Raw genomic sequence first — 12190 nt, forward strand, 5'->3', positions numbered from 1 at the left:
CAATTCGGCTTCAGGGATGCATTGGGTACTCGAGAGGCACTTTTTGCAATACGAGTTCTCTTTCGTGATGTAGAGACGTGAATTGTGATATACAGGGTGTCCCGAAAAGATTGGTCATAAATTATACCACACATTCTGGGGTCAAAAATAGTTCGATTGAACCTAACTTACCTTAGTACAAATGTGCTGATAAAATAAGTTACAGCCCTTTGAAGATAAAAAAATGAAAATCGATTGTTTTCATTATATCGAAAACTATTAGAGATTTTTTAATGAAAATGGACATGTATCATTCCTATGGCAGGAAAATCTTAAAACAAAATTATAGTGAAATTTGTCCACCCCACAAAAAATTTATGGGGATTTGGTTCCCTTAAAACCCCCCAAACTTTTGTGTACGTTCCATTTAATTCATTATTGTGGTACCATTAGTTAAACACAACGTTTTAAAACTTTTTTGCCTCTTAGTATGTTTCTCGATAAACCAGTTTTTATCGAGATGCGGCTTCTTTTTCAATATATTTACGTAAAAATTTTATGGGGGTTTTGTTCCTTTAAACCCCCCAAATATTTGTGTACGTTCCAATTAAACCATTATTGTGGTACCATTAGTTAAACTAATGGTACCACATACAATGGTATTAATGGTAAATAATGAGTAATGTACAAACTAATCTTGTTATTGACAACTTCAGTCTTGAAAATGTAGACCACTATATACAGCGTGTCTACTTGAGCTGGAAACATATGGGAAACTTTTTTATTATTAGTTTTACGAAAAAAAGATATTCTTTATAAAAAGTTGTGCATGCCCCAAAACCTAAGATTCAATCATCAGATACCAAATTTTCTTAATATTATACGAGGTATGTCAAAAAATATGAATTTCGGTCAAGGGTAAAGTACCTTTATTTCTCTCAATATCGAAAATTCTTATGATAAAAAGTTGTTTGGAATTAAAAACTAAGATCAAATACGCAATTACATGCTTCTTATTGAAAAAAAAAATTTTTTTTCTCAAATTTAAGGATACCCAACATTGTTTTTAATTATTACAAATATGATAATTCGTTTATTATTCATTTTACGAAAAAAAGTTATTCTTCGTAAAAAGCTTTGCATGGTCTAAAATCTAAGACACAACCATGATATATCAACTTTTATTAATTTTATACGAGGTGTGTCAAAAAATATGAAATTCGCTCAATATTATAGCACCTTTATATTTCACAGTATTTCAATTAGAAGAATGTAATTGCATATTGACACATAGTTTTTATTTTAATAACTGTTTTCAATATTGTGAAAAATAAAAGTAATTTACTCTTGAGTGAAATTCATATTTTTTGACATAACTCGTATAAAATTAATAAAATGTGATATCTGTTGGTTGCATCTTCGGCCTTATGACCTACAGAGCTTTTTATAAAGAATACTTTTTTTCATAAAAGTAATAGTAAAAGAGTTATCGTATGTGTAATGAATCAAAACGAAGTTAGTATCAATAAATTTGAGAAAAATTTGGAAAATATTTTTTTCCAATTAGAAGCATGTAATTGCATATTTGAGCTTAGTTTTTATTTCCAAACAACTTTTCAGAATACGCATTTTCGATATTGAGAGAAATAAAGGTACTTTACTCTTGAACGAAGTTCATATTTTTTGACATACCTCGTATAATATTCAGAAAATTTGATATCTGATGATTGAATCTTAGGTTTTGGGGCATGCAAAACTTTTTATAAAGAATAACTTTTTTTCGTAAAATTAATAATAAAAAAGTTTCCCATATGTTTCCAACTCAAGTAGACACGCTGTATATCTTGGACATACCATCAAAATCGGCAAAGAAAACCAAATAGCCGAAATAAAAAGACGCATACAATTGTCTTGGGTAGCTTTCGGCAAGTTAAGCTTTATCTTGAAGAATAGAGATATACCAATGTGTCTAAAACGTAGAGTTTATGACAAATATATCTTGCCTGTAACTACATATGGACTGGAGACCATGGCCTTTACAAAGATAACCTTAGAACAGCTCAGTACAACTCAAAGAGCGATGGAGAGGGCCATGCTAGGAATTAGTTTGAGAGACAAAATTCGAAATATCGACATTCGTGAAATAACAAAGATTATTGATGTCGCAGAACGTATAGCAAGGCTCAAGTGGCAATGGGTCGGACATGTTGCCCGAGATAATCCAGAAAAATAGACACAGAGACTAACAAACTGGAGACCAAGAGAGAACAGGCGAGGAGTAGGCAGACCGCAGAAGAGGTGGGCAGATGATATCAAACAAGTCGCGGGCAAGCAGTGGATGAGAATTGCCAAGAGTAGAAATCGATGGAAGCAAATGGAAGAGGCCTATGTCCAGCAGTGGACGAACACAGGCTGAAGAAGAAGATTAGTTAAACACAGTGTTTTTAAGACTTTTGCCTCTTAGTCTTTTTTATATAAGTCATCTTATATCGAGATGTAGCTTCTTTTTCAAAATATACCTAAAAATGTAAATTATAAATAAATCAGATTATTAACAGGTCTCTATAACCGTACTTAACCATGTACAAATATGTGGTGGATTCGACAAATATTCAAAATATCTCGATAAACACTGACTTATTGAAAAAGTACTAAGAGGCAAAAAAGTTTTAGAAACATTGTGTTTAACTAATGGTGCCACAATAATAATTCAATTGGAACGTACACAAAAGTTTGGGGGGGGGGGGGGTTTAAGGGAACAAAACCCCATAAAATTTTTATGGGGTGCACAAATTTCACCTTAATTTTTTTTAAGATGTTGCTGCCATAAAAATGCAACATGTTCATTTTCAATAAAAAATCTCTGAGAGTTTTCGATATATGAAAAAAAATCGATTTTCATTTTGTAACTTCAAAGGCCTGTAACTTTTTTTGTGTGCACTATTGTATATAGGTAAGTCAGGTTCAATCAATCTATTTTTGACCCCAGAATGTGTGGTATAATTTATGACCAATCTTTTCGGGACACCCTGTATATGTGTGTTTTGTTGATTTTCAGAAAGCTTTCGATAGAATAAAACATGACGAACTGATAAAAATATTAAATTCAATTGGTCTAGACAGCAGAGATCGCCGTATAATAAACAATATCTATTACGAACTAACTGCAGCTGTTAGAGTAGGAGATCACTTAAAAGACGACATAAAGATAAAAAGAGGTGTGCGACAGGGATGTATATTGTCCCCATTATTGTTCAATACATATTCAGAGCACATTATGAACCTAGCGCTAACGGACATAGACGAGGGAATATGAGAACGGAGAACGATTGAATAAAATAAGATACGCTGATGATACTGTCATTTTTGCAGACAGTCTTGAAGGTCTGCGGACACTTGTCTCCAGGGTGGCAGAAGTAAGTAGCAGGTTTGGGCTTGCTTTTAACATCAAAAAAACCAAATACATGGTTATAAGCAAAAATACGATACCACCTGGTCAATTACTAGTTAACCAACAACCTATAATACAAATCACCAACTTTTGTTATTTGGGTGCAAACTTTAATAAACAGTGGGACCAATCGACGGAAATTAAGATAAGGATCGAGAAGACAAGATCAGCTTTCGTCAAAATGAAAAAAATCTTTAACAGCCACGATATAAAATTGGAAATAAAAGTTCGTTTACTAAAATGCTACGTATTCTCCGTTCTTTTATATGGCTGGACCTTAAGTGAAGCATCACTGAAGAGACTCGAAGCGTTTGAGATGTGGTGCTATAGACGCATGTTAAGGATTTCCTGGATAGACAGAGTTACCAACGAAGAAGTTCTACATAGAATGGGTAAAGAGCTCGAACTAGTCGTAACCATAAAACGTCGCAAACTGGAATATCTGGGTCATATAATGCGCAATGAACAACGATATGACCTAATTCGGACCATACTTCAAGGTAAAGTGTATGGGAAAAGAGGTCCAGGACAAAGAAGAATATCCTGGCTGCATAAACTGCGAAAATGGTTTAACTTAACCACTACCGGACTTTTCAGGGCAGCAGTCAACAAAGTCAGAATAGCCATGTTAGTGTCCAACATCCGTAACGGATAGGCACCATAAGATGAAAGATAGAATTCGGATGTAATAAAATGCTGTTATTGCTTTCATTGATTGCCGTATATGTAAAGGTAGGGTTTTTAAACATAAAATTTAAATGTACAGGGTGGTTCACGCAAACAGAGCATAGTTTATAAGACTTATTTATAATGTAACACCCTGTATGTTTTATATTTTTAAACACCCTGTATAAAAGCTTCTAAACAACCGAATATCAACGAACTTTATCATGTAGGGTCTATTATAGACCGTTTTACCCTCATGTAGAGGGTAACATTTTGTAATAATAATATTAAGTGTGGACCAAAGTTTGTAATTTTTATAAAGCGTTCTTCTTCTTTTTATGTAGACATGACTCTGTGTGTTGTTCAATTTCACTTCTTTTCCGATGTTCTTATTTCTCCATATTGTTTCATTCAGGCAAACTACGCCTCTGTTTGCTTTATTCACCTGATCTTCCACTTCTGTTTCGAGCTGTCAGTAGCTAGATAGTGTGATACCTAGATATTTAAACTACATGACTTGTTCTAATATTTGACCCTCCAGCTCTAATTTACACCTTATTAGATCTGCTGTTTTAACCAAGCATTTAGTCTCTTTTGGGGAAATTAATATGTTAAATTTTCTAGTGGTTGGTTATATTAAATTCGTGCAGCATACGTTTTAAATCATCTTTACTTTGAGAGATCAGTATTGCATCGTCTGCATAGCAGATTATTTTAAATTGTTTTTCTCCCATTTGGTATCCTTTTTTTCTTCTTACTTTTTTATTATTTCGTCCATGATCAGGTTGAACAAAAGAGAACTCAGGGAATCTCCCTGTCTTATCTCATTGCCAGCTTCAATTGGGTTAGTTACTTCTATTGTATTGTGCTGGTAGATATTTCCGATCGTTTCAATTATTCCTAGAGGTACCTCTCTTGCGTACAATAATTGAATAACTTCCTTTAAGTTGACCCTGTCAAATGCATTTTATAAGTCCACGAAACACAAGTATGCCGGTTTGTGGTATTCTAATGATTTTTCTTGAACCTGCCTCATTATAAATATAGCGTCGGTGCATGATCTTCGGGACCTAAAATCTTGTTGTTCTTCTGCTTATGTTATAATTTTATTCAGTTTGTTTTTGTCACTATGGTCCTTAATTTTAGTGTTGTGTTTAATAAATTAATTCTTCTGTAATTCTGCGGGTCCGATTTTTCTTCCTTTTTGAAAAGATGTATTAGGATGCTGCGATCTCCATTCTTGTGGTATTCTGTTTTGTTCTAAATTCTTCTTTATTATTCTTATAAAGTGTTATGGAATAAAATTGTGTCTTACTGTTTTAGTTTGAGTGATTATTTATGATCTTAAATCGTTAAAATCAATAAACCTTATTATTAATCATTATTGCCGATCGAAAAAATTTAGCAATGATGACTGAATATTTTTTATATTTAGAAATAAATTTATATCATAACTAGAACTTACCAAACTATCCAATCCTAGCAGAAACAACATAAAAAAGAACAACACTGACCATAACTGAGGCAGCGGTAGTAGACTTATTGCTTCTGGGTATGTCACAAACACCAAGCCAGGCCCACCACTGGCTACAAGTGGTAACGGTAAGCCAGTTTCGTGTGAAAGGAATCCAAGAACAGAAAAGACGACAAACCCAGCGAATATACTCGTTCCGGAATTTGCCAGGGGTACAATAATGGTATCTCTAAAAAATATTGTGTAACATTGGTATCAGAGTCATAAAATAGTTACAGGTTCACACATCCAAAAACAAAGTTGCGTCTTCTACATAATGTTTAATTTGTTATGTCCAGCCTTTTCTTGAGATGTTACGTTGACCCTGAGGTTCTTATCTCATAATATTATTATGTTATAGTCAGAATTATACAGGGTGTTTCATTAATAATTTAAAATATTTTAACTGTATATTCTTGGGCTCAAAACATTAAGATATAACTCAAATCACTTAAAAAAATGTGGCTTCTTACTGAGTTACAGAGTGTTTTATTTAAGAATGTAAAAACTATTTGTACGCTTTACTTTAAAAGGTACTTACTATACTCCCTACTAAATTATGTTAAGCAAACGTTTCTGGCTACTACCAGAGGCGTACGACGGGGGGAAGTGAATGGTTCCAAATTCTACGTCATTGCCGAATTGCTATTTTAGTGCCATTTTTGGATTCTACAATACTTTATATCGTCGCACTAGAACAATTCTTGGATATCTTCAAATATTTGACTTTTGAGTTATCTGCTCTATCTGATGTAAAATTTCATAAGCTATCTGTAGGCCAGGAACCGAAGCTTTTCAGCTCGCAATTTATACAGAATGGATCGATTTGCTTGAAAATTTGAGAATAAGTAGTGGATAGTCCAAGAATCAAAATCTATATGATGTCTAAAGGCGCTTTTACCATGGAGGTGGTTACTACCCCACCTCGGGGGTGAAAATTTTTTATTATATTTTGACCGCAAAAGTTGATAAAAACATTCATTCTAAGCAAAAAATGTTCGATACATTTTTTTGATAAAATTAATAGTTTTCGATTTATTCGCTATCGAAAGTGTTAGTTTTGTATAGAAAAATCAATGTTTATCGATATTTCGATTCACTCAATTTTTGCCGTAGAAAATTTTTTTTTCAAACCAAGTTCTTGGGAATTAAATAACCTACAAATTTAATATCGAAACATTTTTTCGTATATCTGATGCTAATCTTTCTATTCTGAAGGAAATGGCATTTTTTACCAAACTACAAAAATTCGTTATTCGCTTTTAACTCCAGTTTTTTAAAAACTAATCATTCTAAGCCAGCCAAACTTCTAGAATCTATTTATAATACATAAATAAATAAGAATGAATAAGGCCAATGACCAAAAACACCGCTAACTTACATTATTATCCTTCCAATTGGATTTCTCCTTTTCTTTTTTTTAAATATATTGATTTTTTAACCGTAACTTTTTTATTTTTATCTTAGAAAGTTTGATAAAATAGGTGTTTATTAAACAGTTTCTTGAAGTATGCTCTTTGCGAACGCACGCGATGTTGAGAGCACGAGCGACAACGGAGCGAGTGCTATACCTCGCGTAAGTTCGCAAAAAGTACTTCACGCACAGTTTCATATAATATTTTATCTACGATAAACAAATAAAAAATCTGTAACTCTTCGTCACTGGAAATCATTTCTACTCTACAATTTTTAGAACTTTGACATTTAAAAATTCTTATTTCTTTCAAACCACAAAACTGTCAAATTTTTTTTTTGTAATTTTTTGCTCATTATGTCATCACCATGACAACGCGAAAGTTAAGGATATTTGATTATACGAAAGTGTGTCAAAAACAGTGCGAAAAAGTAAATCCCATTTAAAATACATTGTTACTTCACGCACACTTTAAACCCTTCACGAACTGCTATCTATAATGACAGTTTTCACAAACTAAAAACTTACACATAATATGACATAGAGTAGATAAATATAATTTTATAGGCTTTTACAAGATCTATAAGCCTATTAATATTAAATTTTTTTAAAATCCTTAGTCGCAAAGAGAGGTTACTTTGAAAGAGTTGGTAAAGGTGGTTTTTGCATGTTATTACAAGCTTTAATTGTCACTAGCTCACTCAATTTTTGCCGTAGAAAAAATTTTTGTAAACCAAGTTCTTGGGAATTAAATAAGCTACAATTTCGTATTAAACATTTTTTCGTATATCTGATGTTAATTTTGCTATTCCGAAGAAGAGGCCATTTTTCCCCAAACTACAAAAATTCATTATTTGCTTTCAACTCCATTTTTTGAAAAACTAATCATTCTAAGCCGGTCAAACTTCTAGAACCTATTAATAATACATAAGCAAAAAAGACCTAATAAGGTTAATGACTAATTTTAATTAGGGTGGTGATTAGGGGGTTGCTTGCGATCACTTCTTCGCTGAAAAAAATGGAGACTGACATTCTTTTCATTATAAGTCACTTAATTTTTGAGCTAGAGACTTTTTTTTATTTCTGGTGATAGATATTTTTAAGTGCTTTAAATTAGATTAAACCCATTGTCCTCGAAAAATGCATAGTTTTCCCGTCTTTTGACTTTGAAACTACAATATTCAGCATTTGGCGAAGAAGAGCCAACATATAATAAAGTATAGCTCGATTACTGTTGGTCCTAAAGAAAATTTAAAAAAACGGTTTTATTTATTTTTTCAAAAGGTACATTTTTGTCAAGTAAAGTTGTTTTGAAAAAACGAAAACTTTTGGAGATATTAGCAGAAAATTTTTTCGATACAAAACTTACACTTTCGATAGCGAATAAATCGAAAACTATCAATTTTATCAAAAAAATGGATGAAACGTTTTTTGCTTAGAATTAACGTTTTTACCAACTTTTGCGATTAAAGTATAATAAAAAATTTCCACCCCCGAGATGGGGTGGCAACCACCCCCATGGTACAAGCGCCTTTCGGCATGATATAGATTTGATCCTTGGACTATCCACTATTTATTCTCAAATTTTCAAGCAAATCGATCCATTCTGTAAAAATTGCAAGGTTTTGTCCTATTTTAAGCTTTATTACCTGGACTACTGGAGAGATACTAAGATTTGTTAAATCGGCTGTTTTGTGGTGTTTATGAGCAATATCCTAATATTGCACTACATAGTTGATTTGTTGGAAATGCCTGGGTTAAAAGGAAGATATCTTAAAATACCTTTTTATTATCTGATTAATATTTGCCTTTTCTAATCATAGTTGTGGTGAAATACCCGGACATTTCCACATGTCTTTGTTTAGCCCCACATCTAGAAACTTGTCCGACTATTTCACCGAGTGTGGCAAAGAAAATTTTAAATTAACCTATTTTTTTAAGTTTTTTCTGTATTTCCCTAACTAAGCTTCAAAAATAAGGATTATTTGATTAAATGTCCGAATATATCCCCACGCTTACCTACGAATTCGAGGATGAGTAAAGTATTCCTGAAAGGAAAAGTATTTTTTGTAGTTTTTATAAAATAGGAAATAAGAACAGTCAGCGGTTTTTCATAAACTCTTGCATAAGCCCAAGCCTAAAAAATATAGAAATCCGAAACCTGGAAGTAAGCGTTGTTTAAATTTTTCCTACCATTTTAATATAGATCGTAAAAAAATTAAAGTTTGCAAACAGATTTTCAAGAGAACTTTAGATGTAAGCAACACTGCAATTACTACTGCAATTTTAAAAAGGAAAGACGTTGGAATAGCTTTACAAGATTTTAGGGGCTCACACAACAATCACAAGAAACTTGATGAAAGCTTGAGGCAAGGAGTTATTGATCACATTAACACATTCGCTAGAATTGAATCACATTATTGCCGAACAAACAACCAAAAAGAATTTATTGATGGTGGTCTTACTCTAGCAGAAATGTATCGCTTATACATAGCAGAATGCTAGCGACTTAACAAGATATCCGTAAAAAGTTCCATGTATGCATATTTTTTAATACACATTAAAATAACCGTTGCCCTACCCAAAACGGACGCCTATGACCGGTACTAGAAATTCGCAATGGATGGAATCGATTCATTTCTGGAAAGTAAATATGTATACAAATTTTCGTTTTTCTAAATAGAAGCGTTCTGGAGGAATTTAAGAAAAACTAATTACATGGCGCCATTTTCAAAGAATTCTAGCTCCCTTAGGAAGCATTTTCGGAGTAGGTGAATTGGGTTAAATTGTCTTAAAATTATCTGAGGAATCTCCTGTCTTCGTTTATCGGTAGAGTTTCTGGATACCCTGTACAACTTCTAGGATTTAGAACTTTATGTTTATATGATCTTGAACCAGTGGCGGCCCGTGAGGTAGTGCCATAGAGCCATGGCACTACCTTGCTAACTATGCAGAAACATATTTTTTATCTTCAAAACTTTTTAATTCCTGTTAATTTCTTTGTGTGTATTTCTTTTGATCTTTATAAATTATATAAAATATGGCAACTATGGGCGTAATACAATCCCTGCCGACAGCGGAGAGTATTCGACAGGAGAATCTCCTTCGTGCCGAAGTCAGTACTGGCACGACCAAAGAGAGAAAGATTTTACGAGCATTCTATGCAAGTGACAGAGAAAGATCTATATTGGACTATGAGTATACCTTAAAATTAGAATCTCTGTGCCAGGCACGAGGGTATGATGCCAGGTCTCTTTATTTTGATTTTCTTTACGTGTTGGTTTGTCGCTTTTATTATGTATATTTTCCGTTAAAAAGTTTTTGTATTTATAATTAAACTTTAAGTGCATCATGATCGTGGGTATTTTGATATTTTGATTATTTCTTAAGTTTAATTTATTAATTAACAATGAAGATCAGTATAAAAATTTTTTGGTGGTTTTTCGCTAGAAGAAAAACTACAAATGTTATAAGGTGTTGTGGAGCTTTCGAGTTCGCTTTAAGAGGTCACGACGGAAAAGGAAATTCAGAAAATAGAGGCATAATTTAAGGAGCTGGTCAATTTTAGCGCCGAATAGACAACGACTTAAAGGTTCATATTATTCAAAGTACCAGATCTTTCAAAGGTCTACCTTCTCCGGACATTTAGTTGCTTCTAATTTATTTATGTCGGAGAAGTTTTCTGCTTAGAAGCATCAGTTCTCCGAATCATTGCTTAATGAAACATGGAGACAATTTTAATTTTTAAGCAAAACTCGGTTTAAAACTGAATTAGAAGTAGGTACTGTATTAGCGAGACGAATTAAGTACTACCTCTGGGGCTGTTTGGCTATCAGTTTTATTGTAGAGGGAAGGTTTAAAAAGCACATTTGAAGAAACCATTAAACTTTTAAGTATTTTAGTTACCATTCCTATATCAACATCTGAAGCAGAACGCTGTTTTTCGATGTTAAAACATAGTGCTTTAGGTATGCTATCTGCAGAAAAGCATTTTGTAAATTGTATTGATTACTTCATTCATAGGAGAATCTGACACAATAGAAAGCTACAGACATGCAAATTAAGGTGATAATTTTTGATAATCTCCCGTCGTTAAGCATACTACGTCAGATGCCCTTCGTTGCTAAGAAAAAATACATTCAGTGACATTAATGACAAATGTTTTAAAAATTATAAAAGTGATGACTTTCAACCGTCAAATACATATTTATAACAACTGTGTGTTTAATTTCACTAATTGGTACTTACATATATAAATTACAATAAAATTTTGGTTTTGAACAGTTTTATTCATGAAATAATCGCAACAAATTGCACTCGAACTCTAAAATTAATATAGAATTTTAGAGCTCTTGTGCAATTACTACTGATAATTTTAATTATAAAGTCATTGACAACTTTGCAACCAAAAAATAGAAGATTGAACTTCATATATCGTAAACTTTAAAAGTGACATTACAAAAATTTGTGCATGTGTGCGAATAATGAAATAGTATTATTTTTATAAATTGGTAAACAGAGACTAAATCGTAATAACAATTTTCAAGCACTATCAGCAGTAAATGCTGGTGGTAGGTTAAGAGGTTTTTATTATTAATTAATTTACGGAACTGTTTTGATCAATGTTGGACAGTTGCTTGGCACCTCAGATCAATAAACTTAAGATACATAAGATAAAAATATCCGCGCATATTTTTTTAGTTTTTGTTGTCAGTATACTTTTTTTTTGACAATATCGTGAATCCGTCACTAAAAATTTTGGCGGCTGCCCGAGTTCTGGCACTACCTTCTTAAAGTGGTACGAGCCGCCACTGTCTTGAACCACAATGATTATTGGTGTAATGAAAAATACATTTATCGCCAACCATCACAAAAGTCATTCATTATTGTACTCATTTGTACTCATTTGCGGCAGTAAAGTAACACTTTATTGCACTGAAAGAAGAATTTTACTTTACCTGCCGCGACTAATCAAATTAACCCAGATTGAATGTAATGGTAGGGGAGCCCAAGCGGGGATTTTTGCAGTTACTCGAGCGCGTCAGATTATCATATGGGGAGAAACTTGGTACACTGCAGGAGTACCTCTACCATATATTGGCTCTTAACACAGGGGAGTTCGTTAAGGGGGGCCCGAAAAATAAAATCTATCCTTAAAAAAACTCGA

At 32.8% G+C, this 12190-nt stretch overlaps 1 protein-coding gene across 3 annotated transcripts in view; it reads right to left on the reverse strand.

The window, feature by feature from the left end:
- The window catches only part of LOC114337564 (sodium- and chloride-dependent glycine transporter 1), a 175052-nt gene that overhangs the window by 31989 nt on the left and 130873 nt on the right, over positions 1-12190 (reverse strand). For 2 of the 3 annotated variants that reach the window (XM_050659897.1, XM_050659898.1), the window contains exon 8: positions 5562-5799. The exons of the other annotated variant lie outside the window; for it this stretch is intronic. In XM_050659897.1, coding sequence (XP_050515854.1) covers positions 5562-5799 — 238 coding nt within the window. The remainder of the gene's footprint in view (positions 1-5561; positions 5800-12190) is intronic. 3 annotated transcript variants of the gene reach the window in all.

Source organism: Diabrotica virgifera, chromosome 8, assembly GCF_917563875.1.
Source record: "Diabrotica virgifera virgifera chromosome 8, PGI_DIABVI_V3a".
In the NCBI taxonomy this organism is placed as follows: domain Eukaryota; kingdom Metazoa; phylum Arthropoda; class Insecta; order Coleoptera; family Chrysomelidae; genus Diabrotica; species Diabrotica virgifera.